The 27,293-nt window shown below is 34.5% G+C and overlaps 1 protein-coding gene across 1 annotated transcript; it reads left to right on the plus strand.

The window, feature by feature from the left end:
• LOC125678345 (ceramide kinase-like) lies at nucleotides 1-25,767 on the plus strand. Its single transcript, XM_048916754.2, has 12 exons — nucleotides 1-109; nucleotides 5,673-5,861; nucleotides 5,992-6,120; nucleotides 6,443-6,506; nucleotides 6,638-6,783; nucleotides 6,891-6,965; nucleotides 9,078-9,227; nucleotides 11,462-11,537; nucleotides 12,960-13,054; nucleotides 15,415-15,608; nucleotides 15,938-16,098; nucleotides 23,180-25,767. Exons 1-12 carry the CDS (start codon nucleotides 19-21, stop codon nucleotides 23,220-23,222), a joined length of 1,413 nt encoding a protein of 470 aa, XP_048772711.2. The 5' UTR covers nucleotides 1-18; the 3' UTR covers nucleotides 23,223-25,767.
• Nucleotides 25,768-27,293: the final 1,526 nt, after the last annotated feature.

The following is a 27,293-nucleotide window of genomic DNA, read 5'->3' on the forward strand; positions in this document are numbered from 1 at the left end:
CACAGTAGGAGGTTAAATATGCTGTACCATCTGATTGTGAATGGTGTTGAAACCAAAGTGACAATTAACAAAGAAAGTTTGAAATTTGAATCGGATGGAACTGAAAGTAGTAAGTACATGCATATATCTTTAGATGAATAGATGAGTTTGTGAACTTTTACAAGTTTTTTGTTTCACCAATCCAAATATTGCAATCGAACTTTATCTGCAAAGTATGTCGATTTTTAATTTCAGTTACAATTGAAAACGATTGGAATGATTTGTTGTCATTGTTTATAATACAACTGCTTCATGAGGGGATATGTTGAAATAAAATTGTCTCCCAGAAAAGGATATATTGATGATATTTCTATAATAATGCTAGATGCGACCGAAATATAAGCACCGACTTGAATTAGGCTAACTTACTAGAAACTGCAAAGTAGGTGGAATGTGTGACGTAATGTCGTGAATGTCCCACATATGCATAACCTCAAAACGAGTTCCTATGCACAGATATTAATTGCCATTTACATAATGTTTATTCCATATATAAGTGACCCAGAAACAAGTGTTTGTTTGATAAGGACTAAGCATGATCGAATCCCCAGGCCCTCGTGAAACTCTACATTTTTAAGCTTTAAAGAAAGAAGAAATAATAGCAAATTTCATAAGTGATACAGTAAGCATACACGAGATTTCCAGTACAGTTTTACCTAATTTCATGGCGTAAATAGCATCAATAGTGAGGCAATTTCTCAATCGTTTTTTTCACGTTATATTTCCCTCCAAAAGAGCAGAGTGCAGTTTTGAACAAGCAGTATTCATAGTCTAGTTAACACTTTTTATAACTTAATTTTTGACTTCTGGTTCTATCTGATCCTGGGGGTGGGTGGGAGGGTTAACCCAGGCGGATACGACTGTAGTATTACCCTAGATGCAAGGTGTATTATGTTATCATTTCTAATCGCTACCAAACCCCCAACACGCAAAAAGTTCAGGAAATTCGCTTTTAAAAAAGCAAGTCTGTTTTGTGAATAAGCCTGAAATTCTTAACGTCTTCTGACCTAATCTGCTTAAACATCGGCCAATTTTAATAATTGTTGAAGATGAGCTGTATTTTAGGCTTAAATAGTCATTAACATTTTTAGCGCTTCAAGTACTATAATGTAGGGTTGTGCTACAGGCACCAGTTATTATTGTAAAGCATTTCGTGGTGTGAAACAGGAAAATCGACCTATTCAGCCATGTTTTATTGTGATAATTCGTGGTGTCATTTCAAGCTAAATACCTTGTGTTATTATCAGTATAAGATATTTACAGAAACAAGTACCTGTGCTTTGTGGTTAAGAAATTAGTTACAATTTACACCTTTTAACCTCCTACCAAATACTTGTTCTGTTCTTTGAGGTCTTTTTTTTAAATGCTTTTTGACGCCAAACTAGGTTAGCGCACGCTAGATAAGAATTATCCCACGGGTTAAAAAACCCAACGTCAAATCAAAATTTGTAAACTGTAATCTATTGTATCCTGTATATAGTAAATGGTCTACGTCCAGTGTTAGCGTTTATAGAAGATATACTTAGATACTTTTTATGCTGGAGATAGTTTAGACTAATTCCATCAAATGTAGGATATAAAACATTGAAAACAAATTAAAAATCAGGGATGTTTTAAAACAATGTAAAATGTTACTGAATCATCGGGTTAAATGGGGAAGAAAACATTATTGACAAGAAATTGAGCTCAATTCATTAGTCTATCAATTATTCGTATCCTTTGCAATTCTTAATTGTTTGAAAAAAAAAATATTAGTAACTAAATAATTTCGATTTCCAGATTTTGAAATGTATAAGACATTATCAACTAAAGTGCTTGTTACAAGAGAGTAGAGCTTGAATAAAGATAGGGAGGCTTAAGTAATAGAGTAGAACTTGAATAAAGATAGGGAAGCTTAAGTAAGAGAGTAGAGCTTGAATAAAGATAGGGAGGCTTAAGTAAGAGAGTAGAGCTTGAATAAAGATAGGGAAGCTTAAGTAAGAGAGTAGAGCTTAAATAAAGATAGGGAGGCTTAAGTTTCATTGGAACATTGAATAAATACAATAGATGGATATACGTTTTCATTGCGGCTCTCTTTGTAAAAAGATGGCAGCCAAAAAGGGAGTACACAATGGGCGATTTCTCCTTTTACGAACACCTTTTCTCCTATTTGTAAGGAATTTGGACTAAAAACAACAAACTAGTCTTTATATGCATTGTTCGCAACACCGTCTGTTGAAAAAATAAATTGTGACTGACGTAAAGCCGATTAAGGGGATTTTACATGTCGTGCATACCTTTTCACTGATTTGTTAGCCCGTTCCTTGCACACTGATTTTGACTATGGATTACTCCATTTACCTGATCAAGATATAGGGCGGGTATGACCGGTTGACAGGAGATGCTTACTCTTTCTAGGCCCCTAATCTCACCTCTGGTATGTCCAACTCTTGTATTTGTATTTCTTATAAGACTTATGAGATTGGTTACTGTTCGTTATCTTCATCTTTATCATTCTGCTGAGCGTATTTAATTTCAGACCTTCAAGAAGCTTTGAAATTTAAATTCCACATTTAAGAGATAAAATATCATTTTTGAGTGTTATTGAGATATGGTATGAAGTTGGTCACATGATAATATCCTATAACGGCAAAGGGTGATATGGTAGATTTGATAACGTACCAACTTCGTGCAAGGTGAAGATAACGAACAGTGATCAATCTCATAACTCCTACAAGCAATACAAAATAGATAGTTGGGCAAACACGGACCCCTGGACACACCAGAGGTGGGATCAGGTGCCTAGGAGGAGTAAGCATCCCCTGTTGACCGGTCACACCCGCCGTCAGCCCCATATCCTGATCAGGTAAACGGAGTTATCCGCAGTCAAAATCAGTGTGCCAAGAACGGCCTAAGAATCGGCATGAAACACGTCAGACAGCATTTGACCCAATGATAGGTTGTATTGACGAACTAGATCGTTAAAACGACCATATAATTTGCGAAATGCTGACTTCAATCGAGACTGTTGAAACTCCTGTACTATCAACTTGTTTGTCAGTAGCTTGCCTCGATATTAAAACTGGCCATACGCAGAACATGCTCTTGTGTATTGAATTAGTTGAGAAATATAAACACAATATACAGGTGATAAAGGAATATTGCTACATAAATTTGGGAAGTTGACGATGGAGAAGCTGAAACCCGTTTGTCATAAGCGGAGTTGTATGAAGCAGAAGTGGACGACTCTGCGGTGTCTTTTATTTCGAGCTCACAGTTAAAAAATGATATTTTGTTTCTTCTATTTATATCTTCGATTTTGGTTTGTGTTCTTACCGAACTTCCATACTTGTATAGCAGATGACAAAAATAAAGATCGATAACAAAGTATAGTTTGTAAAAGTTTTATCGAATAAATAATTATGAACAATATCTAAGAGAATATAAGATATAAATATCTAATTTAGAAAGAGAAAAAAGACGAAACATGTACAAAATAAAGATAATTTAGAACGTCAAGTAAACTGGTTCAAAGACAACAATAGCGTAGTAAACTGTATCTGTGAAGTGATTTGGTCGTAATCAGCGATGGAGAAACATTGGCGTTGACTTACTTGAATTTGAAAAAGCATATTTAGAACACATATTTCGACAGAAATTCAGACGATCGGAGAGAATTGACGGAGGATAGATGGATCAAGTTAACGTTAAGCTCTTTACCAGATTTTTGGAAGGGAGCAACGGTATGTTCATGGATAGAAATCACACGAAAGGTCGGGGTTCGGATCCCGGCCGCGACACACCTAAGTCGTTAAAACAGGTAGTGACAGTTCCATCGCCAAACGCTCGGCATCAGGTCTGAATGTCACGGGTCCTCGGAGATGACATTAAAAACGGATAACCTTACTGCTCAAGGACCGTAAGCGCCGAGCAAAGGCCTAAATTTGAAGCCTTTCACCGGTCTTGGTGACGTATCCATATGAGTGGAAAATTTTCGAGAGAGACGTTAAACAAGATACAATCAATCAATCAATCAATCATTAAACATGTGCTTTTATTTTCTTAAAGGGCATAGGGAACAATATCTACCTTGAATACTGTCACCACGAGGAAGGTCATTAGTATATACTGAAGCCAGGGGCACGCTTTTTAAAACTTATAAACCATGTTAGAAGCAATCAAAATTACTCTGCGACATGTATACTTACCATTGCATTATCCGTAATAAACTTATCTTGAATTATCCTGACCTAATCTTTATTTTCTCCGCTTTCTATCTAAAAAAAAAAAAAATAGAGATATACATGTATGAACTAATGTCTATTTTTTGTTCTATTTATTCTTCTTTTTTGATGATTCTATTAAAAAAATTGTGACAGGGATAGCACAGCTTAATTCTCCCTGTTGTTTTATTTTAGAAAATATACGTAAAAAGAATATGAAAATTACGTACTTCCGTAAATTATCCCATTCCTTTCATTTTAAACCTCCGTAATAGGAAGAAAATACTGGTTTAGTCCTGAAATAAAACACATTTTGAGAATAATGATTTAAAACCTGATCACATCTGTTTCGTACTTAGAAATTTTACTGAACATAGATGTTAACGGCAAACTAAAACTCAATTTTATGACAAACAGGATGAATTCAGTTTCTTCGTCGTGAACTTCACATATCTACATGTATGTAAGAATATTCCATTATCATCTGCATGGTGTCTATGTCTTTCAACGGATTCGTTATGCAAGGGCTTGTTCTTTGTATTATCAGTGTTAACATCGAGGCAGGTTACTGACAAACAAGTTTCAACAGTCTCGTTCAAAGTCAATAAAACCATCTAGTTTGCGAATACAACCTATCATTAGGTTCAATGATAGTTCACAGATAAATAAATCTGGAAAATATTTCATTCTACAAGTCCTTATCATACAGACGCTGAGGCGTGCTACTACGCCTCCAAAGCCTTTTGTTTCATTCCGTTTAATCTGTTCATCGTTCCATGAAAGGTGAAGATAACTCCGTTTACCTGATCAAGATATAGGGTTTATGGCGGGTGTGACCGGTTGACAGGGGACGCTTACCCTTTCTAAGCATCTGATCCCACCTCTAATGTATCCAGGGGTCCATGTTTGCCCAACTCTCCATTTTGTAATGCTTACAGGAGTTATGAGATTAATCACTGTTCGTTATGTTCATCTTTCATGCTATTGTGTAAATATGTATACCACGGTATGCTGTGGTATAGTATGATATGCCATGAGATGTGAAAAATTGTACCTCCTTCTCCAGAAGAGTTCCGAATCTGTATTTCCTGAGAGACAAGAAAGGGAAAGTATATTGGTGTTTTAAAAGACATTCATGCATTATTAAAGAAATTAAAAGGTGATTGATAAACTCAATTTCATTGAAAAATCTATCGATTATATAATGATTATTTTAGTGATAGAATTTTCGCTTTGGAAAACATTTCTAAATTTCAAAACATTGATGTTTTGCTATGATATGGCAAATGGTGAGCTGAATGAAATGACAAGCAGCTCCTATTATAGAGTATCATGTATTTATGATATATTACGGTTTCTGTCAACTGACTGTATACTAAACATAACAATATCGAGAAATAGATGTAAGCAACTCTAAAATTTTATTTTCAGTCACTTATATGTTCGATGACGTCATAGGATGTGAAGAGGTCATGACAGGATGGGTTTGGAAAACGGAAGTGACGCGGGTGTGGCTAATCGAACACGGGTCTTCAAACTTATTACTGAAGAAATGCAGGGTTGTATCTGGGGACCAAAGGAGACGTTTCCAACACGATCTAACAGAGAAGATAGTAATGGGTAAAATTGTTTAGTCCAAACCTTTTAAATTTGTTGTTTATATAAGAGGAGGCTTCATCTGATAGAAATAAATTTGCAATAACCAGTGTTTAAAGCATATATATCTACAATTATAATATCAAACTTACAGAAACAAAGCGTCCCAAGAAAGTATTGGTGATGATCAACCCTAATGGGGGCAATCGTACAGCCACGAGGGATTTAAGAGATATAGTAGAGCCGGTGTTCAGACTTTCTGGAATGTCCATGGATATAATTTGTAAGTGTAACCCATATACTACTTTAAAATTCTTGAAGCAACACAGTAAACAAATGAAATAATTGATTTTAAGTATGTTGAGGATATTTCAGACATATCCATGTTATCTCCAGAAAAATTTGGTACATGTATATCTTTCAATCTATTTAGCAATAAAGATTTTATATCGATGGGAATCTTGGTTTTGGGGTCTCACTCGCAGCAGTTCCACTTATATAAACCCTTGATGAATGACCTATACCTACCTTCGGGACTAGTGTTGACATCCTGTTCAAAGTTAATGACAAATTGTCAATTATGTCTCCTTATTTAAAATTTCAAGTATCTGAGTATCCTGGACATTTGATTGCTGCTACTAAAGGTTATGACTTTACCAATATTGATGGGTAAGTATATGTAATTATTTACATACAGAGAATGTTAACCATCTGTGGTGTGTAAATTGATATAACACAAGAAATATAATTTTGACAAGTTCTCCAACAACTATTCATAACATATCATACCTTAACTTTAGGATCGTACTACTTGGAGGTGACGGGACTTACCATGAAGTACTTAACGTATTGATGAGAAAGAGACAGGAGGAACAAGGCGTGGATATTAACGACCCAAATGCAGCATTATCTCCCTTGAACATTCCATTAGGTTTGATACCAACTGGTAAATGTGTTTCCTTAATATGATGATTATGGTCTTTTGTTTGAAGTGCATGTAACACTTGTATAACGAAGACCCTGGTAATATTGTGTTCTTGCAATATACAACAGGGACAAAAAGTCATTGGTCAGAACTTCACATTGGATCTCTGGATGTTCTAACGGCCACTCTTCACATCGTTCAAGGTAAGATCATCCAGATAGCTTTCTTTTTATAGCAGTCATCTACAATCTTAATGTTTTCTGGAGATTTCAATGGTGTTATATAAGATTCACAGCAAAGCATGTAAGATGTAATGCGTGTAGTTTGTTAAAACTTGACATTTTCTTCAATACAGGGATAGCAATTTGTCGAGTTGAACATTATATAGAAATCAATAAAAGCCTTTTGACTGCTTGCAGATCGCATATCCGATTTTTTTCTATTCTGATTTACTCTTAACATAAATAGATAAATATTGTCATTCAAAAGGAAAGACATTGTGTTCATAAAGTTGTACTGAACTTATGGATAGGTGGGCTAATCACAAGGTTTATAGATCATTCATTGTTTTCAGAAAAATAAGATTTCGACTATTTCGATGAGATTATTTTCCCATGGTGCTTTATTGCAAAAACTGTCGATGCACGGTCATCAGAGTTGAATATTTGTGAAATTTCTGTGAGATGGTCAATGTGAAGCAATTCAATTTTTTTTTTAGAGTATATTAGAATTATGCATCAGAAGTATTTATGTTTTCTACAAAAAAATCAATGACCTTGTGTATAAAAATGAAAGCTTACTGCAAATTAGGATCTGATAATTGGTCTAACTGAAAATGTTATGAAAAATTGATTATTTAAATGTGGTATAACCTTACAGTAGTACAGATATCGTATAAAGTAATACGGTGGTTAGTTGTTCTAAGTGAATACAACAGGCAAGCTATTCGCTAAGTTTTCCTGAACTTATCATTGAATTAATTATTAATAGAGAGTTCATGTGATCGTTAATCTCATATTAAAAAAATATTTCAACAATTTTGTAGAGATGGTTCTTCCTTGTGTACATCTTTGTAAAACCGTCAATGCATCACCACCATAGTCGAATATTTAAACACTGACAGGTTTTCTGTCCGAGGTTAAACTCACATATTAAGAAGTCTTTGGCGATTGCATCCCTATTTTGAACTCAGCTGAAATATCATCCTGTTGTCGTCCTGAAAGACAATTCATTTCTGATTTTCTACGGAATTTACGAACTGCTGATATTCACACGTGTCATATTTTCTCACCAGACAAATTGAAATGAAAAAGGGAAAACAGAACAGTAATCAATCTCATATCCTATAAAGAATACACAATTAAGAGTCTCGCTCAGCTTTCCTAACTTTAAATTGAATTGTAAAATTATTTCTTTATTGAACTCGTAGCATCTTGAGTGCGTCAGTAGGCTATAACGCCGTGCTCCCACTTCGTACTTCCTAAAGACGTGCAGATCACAATTCAAAAATAGTAATAAGATTGCTTTATCAAAATAAAATAATGTGATTACCACTTTAAATTTGAATATTTTTATTGATTTGTGTGTGTGTTGTCTTTTTCTTTCTTTCCGAAATGCACGCGTGACAATAGCTTGGCATAGGGCCTAGTTGTCAACGATTTAACGTATCATAATTTGTCTAATCCAAAAATAAATAATGATTGCACTGTTTATTTTAGAAAAACAGCGGCAATTACAGATGTATAAAGGAATAACATCCCCAAACAGTTTGTAGACAGCGACCCATATAAACATTATTTACTCACAATTTTGCCGATTTCATACACGCTTTACTCGCTATATTTGGGTATTTACATCGTTATATGTGTGCACTGGTGGCGAACACATATAAAACTCGGACAATCTATCAACATCGATTTAAGTGTTGCCCATGGTAAATTAATTAGGCCCCTAAAAGTTGAGTTTTTAATAATATCTCGCAGTACTTTCACAATCCGAAGGGCGCATGTGACGTCACTGTACCACGTGACTACCTACCTAATTAACTTGACTTTTTGAAATCGGGGCTTAGATTTAAGTCTGTATTGTGGTTAATTATCGCAAAATTTCGGCGAACGAACTATTAGAATTAATTACTATAAGCATAAAGAAGACAAAATGCATGTAATATTGTATACTTTGAAAACATGAGATATGTCCTTTAAGACATATTCAGTGTACATTTGAAACTGTTGAATGTAGTCCGGATTAAAATCGAGATTTCTACGAGTCATTTAGTCTCGGGTGTAAGCGTTATTTCGTTCATTTTTTTCCAGGAAAAACCGTGCCCTCTAATGTAATGGTTCTATACAGTAATGGAAAACTTGTTGCATTTGTGTGTGCGGGTTTTAGCCACGGATACCTTTCAAATCTTGTAAGTCGCTGTGATAGGAATTTCCGCTGGCTGGGACGATCCCGATACAGGCGTAAGTTTCAAATAGTCTCTATTAAGGTATTCCATGTTTAAGGTATTCATTGTATAATGACCATATTTTATATCTAATAAATGGATGGTATATTTGTAATCATGGTATAATTTTGAAGGGTCCTTCAAATAAAAATAATCCACCATAGGAATTTTCAAAATTTTGTTTACTGTCTGATTTATTTCACCTAGAATTTAACATTGAAGTATATGGGAAAGACATGTTTTATTACAATATTTTAAAAACAAATTATATTTTCATAATTTTCTCTTGGTAGAAAGTTACATATTTTCTTTTTATGAAAATATGAAATAAAATCAATCATTGATCATACACATTTTTAGAAAATAAGATTTTTCTTATTTTTACAATGGTCAGACAACTCTTCCAAAAAGTCTTAAGTGCAAAAAGGTCAGCTTCTAATCATGTACCAGTCATGTGAATTTCATCTACTTCACTTTCATCATTATTTAATAATAAACTTTTATTTGATTTAAATCCTTCAAAATTGTTCATTATTCTTTCATTATACATGGAATACCTTAATGAAAAGATAATAAACAATTTTGAAGGATTTAGATCAACATAAATGTTTATTGTTGAACAATGATGAAAATGAAGCAGATGCACATAAGACTTTTTGAAAAAGTTGTCTGCCCTTTGTAAAAATAAGAAAATGTATTTTCCTAAAAATGTCCGTGGATGATTAATTTTATTTCATATTTTCATAAAGAAAAATTGTATGTAACTTTCTACTAAGATATTTGTATAAAAATATAGTTTCTTTTTAAAATATTGTAATAAAACATGCTTTTCCCATATACTTCAATGTTAAATTATAGGTGAAATATATCAAAATTTTGAAAATTCCTATGGTGTATTTTTTTTTATTTGATGAACCCTTGAAAATGATGCCATGATTACAAAAAATCCACCATCCATTTATTAGATATGAAATGTGGTCATTATACATTGAATACCTTAAGGGTGAATTCTTGTCAGGTCAGTATTCTGACAAATTAGGATACCAACACGAAATGTGTAAATATTTCTTCAGTTATAAACCATAGGCTTTATAATGGAAGAATTTTCAATATTGTTGACCTTGATAACATTTATGGCTGGAAAATGTGAATCTTGAGTGACACTATGTTTGGCAGAATCAGCTGAATAGTTTTGTTCGTTTGTATATTGTTCTACATCCTCCTTGAGAATTTTTCTCTCATGTAGAGATTCCACAAGCTTTACGTGAAGAGACACACATTGTGATCTATACATCGCGCTAGGGACCATAGCAGTGAGGGATCTCGGTCGTACCAACACCTTCTGTAACATGATAATTCCTATGCTAAAGACCGTAACATTCACTTCTATTGACGGGCGTTAGACAAAGAAGTGCGACTACCAATGTTAACGGTTTAGGTTTGATGCAGCGTCAGTATTGGGAATCGAACCCGGGCCTTTCCATTGCGAAACAATCATATCAACCACTAGGCCACTGTTACCGGTCAGTAATGTAATGAAATGTCAATACATTCCTTCCATTAAAAAATGACCCCCACCTTAAAAACATTGAAATATTTTTAACATTTTGGAATAGGCACTTGCCAGGAAGAAACGGTTCATACAGAATTTGCATCACATATTGAATTGGCTGCTCCATGAAGGCCATCATTTGGAACAAAGAAAATGATTATACTGTTATTGAATCAAAACTTTTCATTCATTTTATCTTAAAGTACTTTTTATACTAGCATTGTTGTATAGAAAAGTAAACGTTTTTAAGTATTACAGTTAGACAAAAACGATTATTACTCTGTGAATAATAAAAATATCGGAGGGAATTCGGTCTATATTATATTTTGTAGCATTTGCCAGTGATTGCAGATACTGCTTTAAAGAAAGAGAAAATATGTTTGCATATATTGTTAATGCTATAATTTATGACAAAAATTGCAATATGCCACTAACGGAGGCAATCCGTTTACGCTATGCTAGAATGACGTGAAAAGTTGCCACTGCAACTAAAACTGAGTTTGACCCCCTAAATAAGAACCGCAACACCTATTTGGTTTATATATCAATAATGGATATATTCTGAAGTATGTTCGGGCAAGATAGAATGTCCCAATGCATTAACTAAATATATTTCATCAATACTGGCTCTATAAAGACTTAAAAGGAATGCTTTTCATTAATGTTTATCAAACATAATTTATTTTGATCGTTTCAAGTTGTATCCATGTGGATGCTCCTGTTTGAAAGCCTCACACAATACGTTTACGATGCGAAAGTCACATTCTACACGTCGTAAGTACGTTCTGCTATAGACAGTAAATGTTCTTGATGTATTTTGGAAATGTGATAACGTTTGTGTATCAAAGGTAAACTTAACGAACAGGGGTCAATTTAGAACTCCTATAAGCAATACAAAATAGAGAGTTGGGCAAACAAGGACCCCTGGATAAACCAGAGGTGGGATAAGCTAACTTATATATATATTGCATAAATTCATCACGGAGAGGATTTATATAGGCAGTGCCTGCTGTCCAATTCCATGATGAAATGTCATAAGATACTGTTTAAATTAATTCATCAATTTTGTTGTGGTTAAATGATTTGTTTTGTTTCAAACAAACCAAATCCTAAATACTCAGATTGCCTCATTGACATGCTTGCCAATGCACAAGACCCCTATTTACACGGGGAATAAGTATGAGCGTCAGGAAAAATCCGAGCAATCCTGGTTTGCCAGCGCCTTCCGGTAGTTACTATTTTTAGCTTAAAGGGGTTAACTGGAATAGCTTTACTACATGTGAATTTAAAAGACCAATTCCCAAATGTATGGAATATCATAACAGTCACTATCCAACAAACCACAATGATAAAAGGCAACTAGTACATACAAAAGCAACAGTAAGTACAAAATTAACAATTTATGAGAAACGTATGATTTCAGCTTCTTCATCGTCAACGTCCCATATTTACGTAGCAATATTCCATTATTTCCTCACATGGTGTTTATATATCTCAATTGATTCGATGTACAAGAGCTTGCTTCTGCGTATGATCAGTGTTTGGATCGAGGCAGGTTACTGAAAACAAATTGGTTGGTGTTACAGGGGGTTGAGCAGCCTCGTTTAAAGTAAGCATTTCGCAAATTCTATGGTCGTTACAATGATTGAGTTTGCCCATAGGGTAAAATGCTGTTTGACGTGTTTCAAACCGATTATTAGGCCGTTTTTGACACACGGAGTTTGATTGAGGGTTACCCCGTTTACCTGATCAAGATATAGTGCTCACGACGGATGTGACTGGTCAACAGGGACCGCTTGCTCCTCATGGGCACGTGGTGCCACCTGGTGTGTCCAGGGGTCCATGTTTGTCTAACTTTTTATTTTGTATTCCTTGTGGGAATTATGAGATTGGTCACTATTCGTTGTCTTCTCATTTTATACATAACAATGTTGTTTTTACAAAAGAAAAAAGTCTTATTACGGACATTTCTGTAATCCAAAGAACGCAGTGAATAATTCACAGGTGTATTCAACGTATACATATGAAGACATAGTGATTACGGGAGGTGTGAACGGTCAACATGGATATTTACTCCTCCTAGACCCCTGATCCCACCTCTGGTGTGTCTAGGAATCCATATTCGCACTACTCTTAATTTTGTATTCTTATTAGGAAGTATGAGATTGATCACTGATCATTGCCCTTACTTTTTAGTGTCACCAAGCGACAAAATACTGAGACCAACGAGAAAGAGATCTTTGTTGCTGATAGAAAGCTAACGGGATACAGTTCCTATACTTCCGATACAGGTAATAAGTAATTACCCTTGCTATCCTAATCTCATTTGTTTTAATGTTTTATTTGAGGATCTTAAAATTCCTGTTTTGACATGAAACATGTCTGAGTGGAAGAAAAAACACTAGGGTGTGGAAAGGACAGATGCAAACAAAGTCAATATTTACAACTTTAAAAGCTTTCTTTTCCATCAGTCAACTACCAATAAGTGGTGGGCAGAACTATTTTCTTTAAAATACAATTGCACATCTGTAAAACTTATACGGTACCAATTTTGATGCACCAGATGCGCATTTCGACAAATAATGTCTCTTCAGTGATGCTCAACCGAAATGTTTGAAATCCGAAATAACTATGAAGTTTTAGAGCTAAATATAGCCAAAAACAGCGTGCCAAAAAAGTGGAGCCAAATTCGTCCAAGGATAAGAGCTATGCATGAGGGAGATAATCCTTAATTTTGAAATGAATTTCTAAATTTTATAACAGCATATATATATATATATATATATATATATATATATATATATGTATATATGTATGTATGTGTGTGTGTGTGTACCGTACTATTAACAGAATTTTTAATATTGATAATATGCCCTGCCTTTTCAATTTCTTAATCGAAAATTTACATTGATCATAAAAAATCCACAATTTGGGGGAAAATCGTGAACCAGTCCCTATAAAAAGTGTATGTACAAATAAACAAAAACATAGGTTGACACCACATGTCATGCAAACATGCATTGGGGGTTGTGTACAAAAGTCTTCACACAGGAAATAAATCTGGTTGGGAAAATAGATATCATCAATCCATCGAAAATAAAAAAAATATGAGTTTGATCACTGTTCGTTATCTTCGCCTTTCATTGTATCAAAGAAGAAAGCAGGTAAGTTTGAGCCAGGGAAGGCTAGAGTCTCAGGAGCTACAGTTACAATTCAATTCCTCTCACCATGTTTGAACATTATTTGAGAATTGGCGCTATGAAGAATTTCATTTGACAGAAAGTCCCAGAGGTTTAACGCATCATATATAAAGATTTAATTCCATATATGATTGTTTTTGGAACTTCTGTTGTATCTGGACTATGAATTGTTCTAAGACAACTAAATCTTGTAAAAAGACAAATAACATTTGAATAATTCTTGTTTTTAAGAAAGTTAATTTTCACTGGTTTAATAAACATTTATATGTGCTTTAGTGATCGTCATCGATGAATCCCGATGCTCTTTCCTGAATTCACTCAATTTTGCGGTATTTACTATTGTTGAATTTTGACGCTATAAATGAAAGGTGAAGATAACGAACAGTGACCAATATCATAACTCCTATAAGCAATACAAAATAGATAGTTTGGCAAAAACGGACCCGTGGACACACCAGAGGTGGGATCAGGTGCCTAGGAGGAGTAAGCATCCCTTGAAATGAATGGTGTATTGTAAGTTTATCTAATTAGTTAGATATTTCCCTAGCCATTCCAGAACATTCAGTTGCCTTGTTGCCTGGTAACATATAATTATTTGTGATATGTATGTACTAAGATAACCCGAAGTCAATAGTAAAGCGGAATGATTTTACCTCATCATCACATCAGCTGCATAATTGCAACAATTATATTTATGTACAATAGGAAACAACCCTAAATGAATATGTTGAAAAGTAAGGGTCCAAGTATATATCATTCTGTGACGCCCTTAATAATGTTCGACATGTAGCTGATATACTGACCTACTGCAAAATTCATGTATCGACAGAACCCCTAAATTCATACGAGCCCTAAAAGCGTCCCCATAGCTTTGTTGGGCAACCTGGTTCAAATTGTTTCTCCGTGACGTAATCTTAATCAGCATCGAATGTCGACAGAAGAAGCAACAGCTACTTCGTAAAGTTTCTTGTTGTTTTAAACAACTAATACAAAGAATTTATCATATATTACAAACGATATTCGTCTTATCCTTAACTTATTAGGCATTGGTGAAGGATATGTTTTGGATGTGTTTTACTTCTATATACTTATATCTTATTTCCTTAGTATTAATATAAGACTATATAATAAAAGGTGAAGTTTTGAAAAGACCTCATAAAATATACATCTAACTAACTCCGTTTGAGTAGGTACCACTTTTAATATCTTATCTCTGTTACCCTTAATTGATACTGGGGTTTGGATTTAGACAGCTTGTGGCAAATATTTTGATAATCACCGATCAACTCTACAATATAATAACAATTGTTTTACTTTATTTAAATGTTCTCGGTTATTTTTGATATTACATTCGTATATGTATGCATGTTTAATCAACCTTCGAGAATTGATAAAACTGTAAAACCTCCATCTCATTTTGAGACTGATTTTTGAACTTCAATGTGTTACAGTGACCTATAACAGAACGTTTTGGGACCTGATGAATTTTAACGGTAACGCCAACTTTGACGGAAGTATCCATTTAGACGGCTCGAGAATGTTCGTCCCCAAACCCACCATGTTTTCTTCTTTTGTGCTGTTCGGTACCATTCAATTAGAATCTGTGCGCAAGGCATTCAAACAGCTTCGTGAAAAAACTTGCTTGGTAAGAATAAGTATCTAAAGACTATTTGCCAATTCGCAATAAATTTCAATTTATCCCCCCCCCCTGAAATTTTTGATTACAATTCTCCTTTATCGTACTGTTTAATGTCTGTCCAACTTGTATTACCGTTTTATATTTTGACTTGATTTCGTACAAAATGATAAACTTTATTCAAAGGGGTGGGGGTAATCATATATATATATATATATATATATATATGTATATGATGAGATTTTCCGTTACTATAATGAATTGAAAGAAAGTTTATGAAAGCGTACACATTTAACCCTACAACAAAGGTCAAAATGTATAAATTATAAATTTTGCAGGACCAATTCCCAAATGAGCTAGATGTCTTACCTGTCCGGGGACTCAAATTGGAACTAACAGGAAATCCAGATGATGCAGAACCGGATACGTCGATGGGAAGACGAAAGATGGTTTTAGATGGGGAGATGTATGATCTGGAAACTCCAACCTCTGAATTATGGTACGCTTAAATCATCTGGAAGCTTAAAACATTGTAACATATATAACAAAATATGCAGATGAATAATTTTGTTGCATCGCAAAGTTCATAGTGGAACTCACTTATGCTCATAGTACTATGAATACCTACTTCTATAAAAAAAAAACCTATAGAACAATTATAAGATACCAAAATTCAATCATGATGATTTGTTGAAGTGAGATATTGCTGTAAGTGGAATTTAATTTCACGAGATTTGGTAATTTCTTGAATTACATCCACTTTACATCAAATCTACATTTTCGATTGATATGTATAGAGTATTTCCATGGTTTTGAAAAAAAAATTGATTATTGAATCATTAACCGATTGATGCTATATAACTTGGTTTAGAGCAGTTTATTGTTTGTTATGGATCTATTCGTATTGAATGGATTTCCTTCATTGTTTTCTCTAAAATGGAGTCTTTCTGGTTGGTTAAAATTTCAAGTCGAGTCATGGTCATTTTATGTGTCAGAACCATCTATCCATTATCGAAAATTATTTACTCATATACATGTATGCTTTAGATTAAACACAAATGATAAAATTTCCTTCCAAGACATCAAAAATAGTTTACCGTGATTTGTTTTATTAGATCATAATCTTTTTGAGTAGATAATTTTCAAAATTATTAGCATTATCATTGTTATAAATTTACAAAACGCTTTATGCAATCAACACAACTACCCTAAAGCACTTTACATGTACATGTAAAACAAAAGTAAAGCTAAGAACAATAAATACATTTAAAAAAAAATGAAATAAAAACGGACATGAAATAATACAAAACTGAAGTAACTAAGAATAGGCAAAACTATATACGTTTCTTTATCTAAAAACTAATACAACTGATACGACAATTTATGTCGTGATATCCACAGGAACTGAAAATATCCAATGTCGTGTTTGTATAGTCTAACATATTCACCCTTCGTGGATAGTGTTAGGTAATTGTCGGACAAAGTGTAGTGGACGCTTGCTTGACGGAGTTCCATATAATGGTTGGTTTGTTGTTTATTTTACGTCTCGCCGATACTTTGTTACTCATATCCCTGTGAGTTCGAAATAAAGGACACCACAGAGTCGTCCACTTCTGCTTCATACTTAGATAATTATTGATAGTAGACATTAGCGGCAAATTGACAACTCAACTGTATGACAAACGGGATGATTTCAGCTTCTCCATCGTCAACTTCCCATATTTGTGTAGCAATATTCCATTATCACCTGTATATGGTGTTTATATATCTCAACTGATTCGATATGCAAGAGCTTGTTCTGGGTATAGTCAGTTTTTAAATCGAGGTAAGCTACTGACAAACAAGTTGATGGTACAAGGATTTCAACAGTCTCGATTGAAGTCAGCATTTCGCAAATTCTATGGTCGTTATAACGATCTAGTTCGTCAATACAACCTCGCATTGGGTCAAATGCTGTCTGACGTGTTTCATACCGATTGTTAAGCCATTCTTGGCACACTGATTTTGACTGCGGATAACTCCGTTTACCTGATCAGGATACAGGGCTCACGGTGGGTGTGACCGGTCAACAGGGGATGCGTACTCCTCCTAGGCACCTGATCCCACCTCTGGTGTGTCCAGGGGTTCGTGTTTGCCCAACTATCTATTTTGTATTGCTTATAGGAGTTGTAAGATTGATCACTGTTCGTTATCTTCACCTTTATAGGAGTTATGAGATTGATCACTGTTCGTTATCTTCACCTTTATAGGAGTTATGAGATTGATCACTGTTCGTTATCTTCACCTTGCATCTAGATGTCACCAGTTGTGCAAGTGAAGTACCACAGTCTAACAGAGAGAAAAAAAAACCATGAGTCCGGATCTAGTTTTGGTCTTTACAAAAATCACACCCATAATCGTTCTAGATTGTCACCTTTGGCTGAGTAAATGTAATTGGTTGTTTTTCAATGCCTTTAGTATGTGGACATAGAAGTAAACTTACGAGTATATTAGGGGTCTCCGTGGCCGAGTGATTAGAGCATCGCGCTCACCTCTGTCGGCACAGGTTAGTGAGAAAGTTTCCCAGTTTACATTCGTAAGGTCGGTGGTCTCTTCCCAGGTACATTGTATCTGGGTTCTCTCTTCCACCAATAAAAACTGGGCGGCACCAGATAACTGAAAAATTGTTGAGTGTGGCGGAACACATCAATCAATCATCAATTAAATACACGATGTACTAACCTGATGCATGCATTGTAACTCTACATATGATCTTTCTTATTTTTGTAATGGCATACATTCGGTCTGAATTACTTTCGGACTAACTCACTACTTGATATGCATCTATTTTGCCAGACATTTACAATTGGCAACAATAAAATATATCACTTATGCATGATACATATATTTGAAATATAAAAATGGAAATCCGAAGTACATGCAGATATAGTACTAATGAAAATTAGACTGGGTAAAATATATAACCAATGTTAGATGTAAAGTATACAATCATTATTTGATCTTCAAAAGCATCTACAGGGTGATAAATAGGTTTTGATTTCAGGTATGCATTTCGCCTACTTCGCATTTCCCCCACTTTATGACACAGGTATTTTGACAAGTACCGGTCGATCTAATTTCTAATCCAAACATTTAAAAACAAATAATTATGATTCAAATAAACAATCAAACTTGCATTTTAATTATTGTTTCGAAAAATACATGAACACCTTATTTGGAGCCATTTTCTCTGATGCGTAAATCGATCGGTAGAAAAATTCTGCCATGCATATGCAGAAATAAGGTCTAAATAATTCGTAGCCAGTCACTGTACATGTATTTCTCTAGTCTAGACCAGAATCCATATCTGCGGTATCACGACATTGTCAAACTCTGTCTACTGTCATAGTAAACATGGCGTATAAAATGACGCGCTTATGTCGTTACCCCATTCGCTAAAAACACGTCATAACTGCATTCACACAAGATTATTTATTCTTAATAAGGCCCCAACCGTTATGATTTATAGTTTTGTATTTCGGAAATATGACTTTAGTCAAAGTCGAAATCAATGTATGTCACAACAATCGTGAACCTAAGTACGTTAGTTCGTTAGTTAGAGTTGTGCAGTGACTCAAAAACGTCACAATCATATCCCCTTAGAACAGGTTGTAATTGTTCCATCGCCAGACGGTCAGCATTAATGTGAAAGTCACGAGTTTTTGATTCGAATATGTCCTAAAAACTTATGTGTTGCAGTAGGTGTCACATATTAAAGAATCAAACTAGTTCGCGGAAACAATAAGCAAGAATCAGGAGTGTACAATTTCTGGATTTCATTTCCTATGGGGATGACATGCTTTTTTGTCGCACATGTGCTTCCGTCGAGTAAGACGGAACGAAAGATCATTTCGAGAATGGTTCCACTTGACGGCGTTTGTATACAGAGAATATTTCCACTTGACTGCGTTTGTATAGAGAATAGTTCCACTTGACTGCGTTTGTATACGCAAAAAAGGAAAATAGATATGTGGCGTGAGATAGATTCGAACCACAGGACAAAAATTCACAACTTATTCATGTACTGCCAACGATGCTTAACAAGCTATTCTAAGCACAAGTAATACCCGTGTAAATATTAACCAGGTTTTAAAAAATAGTTTCCCTAATTTGTCGTTAGTTTTGGTGAATTTCGACTCCAAGGCAACGGTATCCCCCGAAATACTATACTAACTTGTTCTTTAAGATTATAACCTCTCAAAATATAAAACTAAAAATTTGGGGTAAGCCTGCCTTGGAGGTCTTCAAAAGCAGTTCTTAAATGGAAAATACATTGTTTAGACTAACTTTGAAGAACAGTTTCAACATTGTAGATAATGAATTAGTGTTCCGAAATAAAAATATGAAAAACTCTTATATACAATTCAAATGTATGTACGACAGAAAATAACTATTTAAGAAAACTTCATATAACAATGTGACCTTTTTTTCGGACAATGTTTTCCCCTGTAGGTTTTTGTTACCCTAAATTAATCCTTAAGACTTAGACCATAGCAGTGAGGGTTCTTTAACGTGCTAACACTTACTTCGACATGGGGCTTACGTTTATAAGGTCATATCCGAAAAACCCGTGGTTCTCACTTCGAAATGCCTAACGTTTGGGTAAAGGAACAAGCACTACCTATATTTACATCATTAGGTTCAACCCAGCCATGGCACGAGCGTGGCTTGAACTCACGACTTCCAGTTACATGTATGAAGCGAACGCTCTACCACTTAAACTGGTTCCTTGCTGATTGGTGCTACACACAAACAATGGGGAAGGGGTACTTTGTTTAGCCCAAATGAGCCAATTTCCTTGGTCAGTTGATTTTTATGTCTCACTAGAGAGATTCCAAATAGTAGGGTCGTTGTAGTCTAGTTATGACGTCAAAATTTACTGCGCTACGTTACGAAGTTTCGTGCTTCATAGGCCTACTTCACTGTATTCGTAACGTAGTGTAGTCAACTGTGACGTCAAAGTTAGTGTCGTTGTTGTTTTGAAAGGAACTCTCGTTATACGCGTGAAATAACGATACAGCCTAAATCCTGGCTGTCAAAAATTGGCGTTTACCTGTTGTACACGAGAGAAGCAAGGTCAACAAGGTGTCAGTTTATCTACCACTGAGCTACCGCGACCGGTTTCATATGTAAATTGAAAGAGCATACGTACATGTAGATGGTGTCTGTGACTCATTATTGTTCAGCATTAATATGGCCATATATTTACTGGATTTGAGACAAATATCACTCACTTTCAATGTTGAAATGTCGACAATTAGATTGATACATTGTATTAGAACTTGATACATTGTCAGAATGGGTTAAAAGCATAAGAGGGATATTAAAATCCCGCATTAGACACATGAAAACAAAAGTACGTACCATCTATCCTTCTGTGTTTAGTAAACCAGAAGTGATAAAAGAATTAGATAGGTTACATGAGGAATATGTTTTGGTTCCAGCTGACAAATTAAAGCTAGTAACAACATTGTCTTTGTTTGTAAGGCTCATTATTACAACTGTATTTTAAACGAACTTGGCATTAATTCTACTTTTGGTAATCATACTTATACTCCAACTGCCCTTTCAAAAGACGAAATTCTTCAAAACCATGCTTCGGTTTTAGACACATTTAATATTCCAGTCAATGGGTCGAATGAATATGAGTTACCGTACCTATACTGGATTCCTAAACTACATAAAAACCCTTACAAAGATACATTGCTGGATCCAGTAAGTGCTCTACCAAGCCCCTATCTTTGCTCCCCACGAAAATGTTAACAGCTGTGAAGGAGAAACTTCAAACTTACTGTGCGACTACATATGCCAGAAGTGGTGTTAATCAAATGTGGATTTCTAAAAAATTCTAAAGAACTTTTAGTAAACTTGAAATCACAGAATTTTCCCCAAATCAATAGCATTAAAACCTATGACTTTTCAACATTATACACGACCATTTCTCACGATAAATTAAAGACTAGACTTTTTTAACATCATAGACAGTTGCTTCTTGGATCCCAACAGGAGGAATATATTCTTGATGACATTGGTAACATGAAAAGGTGACGATAACGAACAGAGATCAATGTAATAAATCATCTATCAACAGTATACGGAGGTACAATACCCGCAACGTTATTCTTGACATGATGAACGATAGAACACTATACACACATGATAGAATAGGATACATGATACATTTGATAAACGGAAAACCTGATAAACGATCTTCAATATCTTCACGATAGATCTGATAATCGCAAAACACGATAAACGATCTTCATGATGATTCCTCACAATGAATCAAAGACTAGACTTTTTGACATCACAGACATTGTGTCTTCAACAAAAATGGAAAACGGAGATATCCATATCTAGTGATCAGTCATTCAAAAACTTACTTTGTTAAACACCACTCTGATTCCACGCACAAGTACTCTGAAGTTAAAATAAAAAATATGCTAGAGTTCCTCATTGACAATATCTTCGTGGTCTTTGGTGATCAGGTATTCCAACAGTCTGTTGGAATTCCCATGGGCACGAATTGTGCTCCTTTGTTAGCTGATCTGTTTTTATATTCATATGAAGCAGAATTTATTCAAAAACTTCTACGTGAGAAGAAAAAATCTCTCGCTGTGACCTTCAATTCGACTTTTAGATATATCGATGACGTTTTGTCTATTAACAATGATAGCTTTCATTCATATGTCGATTTGATATATCCCTGTGAGCTCGAAATAAAGGACACCACAGAGTCGTCCACTTCTGCTTCATACTTAGATATTTTATTGAAAGTAGACATTAACGGCAAACTAACAACTCAACTGTATGACAAACGGGATGATTTCAGCTTCTCCATCGTCAACTTCCCACATTTATGTAGCAATATTCCATTATCACCTGCATATGGTGTTTATATATCTCAACTGATTCGATATGCAAGAGCTTGTTCTGGGTATAGTCAGTTTTTAAATCGAGGTAAGCTACTGACAAACACGTTGATGGTACAGGGATTTCAACAGTCTCGATTGAAGTCAGCATTTCGCAAATTCTATGGTCGTTATAACGATCTAGTTCGTCAATACAACCTCGCATTGGGTCAAATGCTGTCTGACGTGTTTCATACCGATTGTTAAGCCGTTCTTGGCACACTGATTTTGACTGCGGATAACTCCGTTTACCTGATCAGGATATGGGTCTCACGGCGGGTGTGACCGGTCAACAGGGGATGCGTACTCCTCCTAGGCACCTGATCCCACCTCTGATGTGTCCAGGGGTCCGTGTTTGCCCAACTATCTATTTTGTATTGCTTGTAGGAGTTATGAGATTGATCACTGTTCGTTATCTTCAACTTGCATTGAAAATATTCTTTTTTGTTTTAGTTTAGAAAAATTACACTTAAGAACGATTTATAACATCTGTTTGATATTCATTCTGATTACAGGTACATTCACTTGACTTACCTTTATCTGGTTCATCTTCTCATCTTCCTCATCATCAACTTCATCATTGTAATCGTTGTTATCGGCGTCAATATAATTATTGTTATTATTTTTCAGGTACAAAGAGGATGTTGTGCCAATCTTTTCAAGTTATTTGTGAATACGAGGACATGGACAATAAAAGGATACTCTGCATTGCCTATTTTGAGAACATACATGTGTTTATTTGGGATTCTAATGTAGGACTCTGTAAACTCCTTTTCAATAACAAGTTTCTTGTAAAACACTTTGTAAACCTTTTTACAAATATCTACTTCAGTTTTTGATTTGATTTTGATGAAATTAATGTGTTTGCCCGATTAAAAAATACGTTAGCTACATATATAATTTCAACACTGTATCTCAAGTTCAACAGAGGATGACTTGTATTTTCTACTTGAAAGTCCACTATTCAATAAAAACCTAGAGGAGAATTTTTGAATAAGATATTTAAAACCTTTCCAAACCTAGTAATGCTTAACAATACTGGTCTGTTTACAAGGATTATGTGAAATGAAGATGCTGAGTTTGCTGTTTTATTATGCCAATATTTAATTGTAAATTTCAATACAAGAAAACAACATACATGTACAATATAGTTATGTGCATGTATAAGATGCAAGTTTACTACTGCAACATAGTTAATATGTGTGTACTATATGAATGTGTGTTTTGTGTGTTTATTTTGCATTGATAGATGTGATGGCGAACTCTCTGTTCATCATGCAATGCAATTGTCTTTGTTTTCCTTAGTCATGTGCTGTGATTGTGGACTTTGTCAATGTATATCATTATGCTCTTCTGGGGGCCAAATTGGTTGAAATATTCTAATAACCTTAGTAATATATTATTTTAAATCCCCATTGATATTGTGCAAAACTCATTGGTTGCCTTTTTAAGGATTTGATAATCGGTTTACATGTTCTTGTAATCCAACGCTGACAGAAGTATTAGCGAACAGCTACTTACATAATTAGTTTTCCCCCACTATCACTCCCATCCCTGAAAAAAGAAAAGAATAAAAGGATTGAAAACACTTGAATACTGACAGTTCACTGTGTCATATTTCGTATATGTCTTTCATAAATTAGAATGTTACATGTAGATACTTAATCGGGAAAACATTCTTTAAAAATGTTTAATCATGTAGATCTGTACATACGCAATACAATGTTTCAAGTTTGTCATTTTGAAATCACGACGTCCCTGCATTTATCATTTCTATTCATCCATTTTGACTAGAATAATATCAGCTTTGTCTGATCGCGAAGTTTTATGAAGAGAAAATAATCATTCGTTTGCCTCCTGATGGCAGTGTCCTTTTGAAACATGTCGCCTGTCCTTTGAAACGAGGCCAATTCAAGATTTAATCACCCATACCTCCATTTTTTTTTTTTTACTGAAGACAGACATACGTTCAAAATATTCCTCATTAATACGTAGATATACTGGTTAGTGTAATTTTTCTTCATCGTATTTGTTTAATTGTAATTCAATTGTTTTAATTCAGTAGTATTTTAAAATGCTTACAATGCGTTTTGTTTGGAAAGTTTCGAATGATAGAAAATGCCCTAATTGTTTAGTGTTTGCACTCTATATCTATTAGTGTTGTGGCACAGGACATTTCAATACATTGTATAAAATATTTGAATGATATATCATATCTTCATTGATATGAATTAATGTGCATTGGTATTCATTTACATGTATTAAAGGTAAAGATAACGAACAGTGATCAATCTCATAACTCCTATATGCAATACAATATAGATAGTTAGGCAAACACGGGCCCCTCGATATACCAGATGTGGGATCAGGTGCCTAGGAGAAGTAAGCATCTCTGTCGACCTGTATGTATAAAGACAAAACAAACCTGCCATGGTATATTTCGTTAAGAAATTTTATTTTGAATTTCCCGCTCCGTTATTAATTCGATACCATTTTCCGTTCTGTGTTTTTTTCATCGGACCTGGAAGGTGAAGATAACGAACAGTGATCAATCTCATGACTCCTATAAGCAATACATAATGTGATGTATATGAAATAGACTACTGAAGACAGGTTAACGTTATCAACTGTTGACTGTGCATGAAATGAATCTATGTCTGTTATTATGTCATATTATCATACACCATAAATGTATTCATTGTATTGATTAGAAAGTGAAAACAATGAAAGATGGACGTTTTTGTGTAGTAGACTTTATTTATCAGTGTGTTCCCGCACAGCAACTATACTGGTAGTGTACTATAATACTAAGCAAACATATTTAGACCCTAACTTTTAATTTAGAGATAACGTTATGTGATTTTCAAATTTGATACAATTAACCTACATGTACAAGAACAATACAACATTTAGATATTTTTTCTCTGTTCTAGTAATTTGATGATAATAACAATATTGTTTTGTAATTATTTGAAAAGCATTTAAAATTGTATAGATTGAAGCTTAAGTTTCTTTGTTTTATTATCAAGTACCCCATTTTAATCCTCACCCTTATCAATTATTATAGAAAACAATGTTACATACATGTACTACATATTCGTACATGTATGATTAGAAACAGGGAGAAGTATTGGCTTGGATGATTTGTTAGATTTAGGAATTCTGAAAATATTCAGTTCTTACACTTCCCAAAAATTTTCCGGCTCATAAATTTCGTGCTTGCACCAATGTTTCTTGTTTTCATTTGATTTAGATTTATGCACGACGACAGGTGTAAATGTTTATAGACTTACTATGTTAAATATACTTACAGATGAAATGTGAAGATAACGAACAGAGATCAATCTCATAGGCAATACAAAATAGAGAGTTGGGCAAACACTTGTCTATATCTAGGCACTGCAACATTTGTTTGTAATTAAAAAAAGCTTTGGATGCAACTGTAGAAGTATATTTGTAGGAACTACAGGGTTTAAACTTGAATTATCTGTAATTACCTTCATTGTTTTATTAACAAAACACAAAGTGTACGCGAGATTTGTATAAATTTTATCATAATCAATCATTACGTATGACGGTATATCGCATGATGATGACCGCAACATTCCTTTGATCTTTGGAATAACTGTGGTCAGGGGCGGATCTAGGAATTGGTTTGGGGGCGCAATTGTATGATACAGTGAGTTTGGAGGCCGCCCTGGAGTCACCAGTGGGTTCGGGTGGTGGTGGTGGGGGGGGTCATGCTCCTGGATTTTACAGATTTTATAGGGCTTGAAATATGTCTCTTATGCAGTGTAGTCATTTGTACAATTTTCTGTAATTCTTGGTAAAGTGAAATTAATAGCAAGCCGCCAATTTTAAAGGGTTATTGAAAAAATGTAAGTTCTTCCAGTAAAGGTAATTTAATAAATCAAAAGATTTTGTCATTTATTTCTTCAAGAGTAGAAGAAATTATTTCTTCTTTTATCGTTTACAGTTTTCTAAACAACAGATCACGATTAACCTTAAATTTAAATCTTAGGGGGGGGGGGGGGGGCGCCAGCTGCACCCTCTTAAATCTGCCACTGGTGATCAAATTTCCGATAACCTTGTATTATGTATAGTTGACGTATTTAGTTTCAAGTAATCTTGGATTGTATATAAATTACCGCACCTATACAGGATTCCTAAACTTTATGAAAACCTTTACAAAGATACATTGCTGGATCCAGAAAGTGTACTACCAGGCCCCTATCTTTGCTCCTCACGAAAATATTTACAGCTGTGAAGGAGAAAATTCAAACGTACAGTGCCACGACATATGACAAAAGTGGTTTAAATCAAATATGGACTCTAAAACACCTTTAGTAAACTTGAAATCGTAAACATTTTCTCTAATTATCAACATCAAAACGTATGATTTTTAACACTTTACACAACCATTCCTCAGGATAAATTGAAGACTAGACTTTTTGAAATTATAGACAGTAGCTCCTTTGTTAGCTGATCTGTTTTATTTTATTCTAATGAGAAAAATTTATGCAGGAGCATTTACGTGAAAAGAAAACATCTCTTGCTGTGACCTTCAACTCGATATTTAGATAAACCGACGGTATTTTATCTATTAACAATAATCATTTTCACTCATATGTCGATTGGATATATCCCAGTCAACTCAAAATAAAACACGTCAAAAAGTTCTCAACGTGTTTCGTAAAAAAGTATTGAAGATAGATATTAACGGCAAACTAACGACTCAACTTTA

This window comes from Ostrea edulis, chromosome 1 (genome assembly GCF_947568905.1).
Source record: "Ostrea edulis chromosome 1, xbOstEdul1.1, whole genome shotgun sequence".
Taxonomy (NCBI): Eukaryota; Metazoa; Mollusca; class Bivalvia; order Ostreida; family Ostreidae; genus Ostrea; species Ostrea edulis.

Bases quoted from the DNA above. Each gene is read 5' to 3' on its own strand.
- LOC125678345 (XM_048916754.2), top strand. From the start codon at position 19: ATGCTGTACCATCTGATTGTGAATGGTGTTGAAACCAAAGTGACAATT. The intron at 6,121-6,442 runs GTAAGTGTAACC...TAAAATTTCAAG, and splicing joins AATGTCCATGGATATAATTT to TATCTGAGTATCCTGGACAT. The intron at 15,609-15,937 runs GTAAGAATAAGT...TAAATTTTGCAG, and splicing joins TTCGTGAAAAAACTTGCTTG to GACCAATTCCCAAATGAGCT.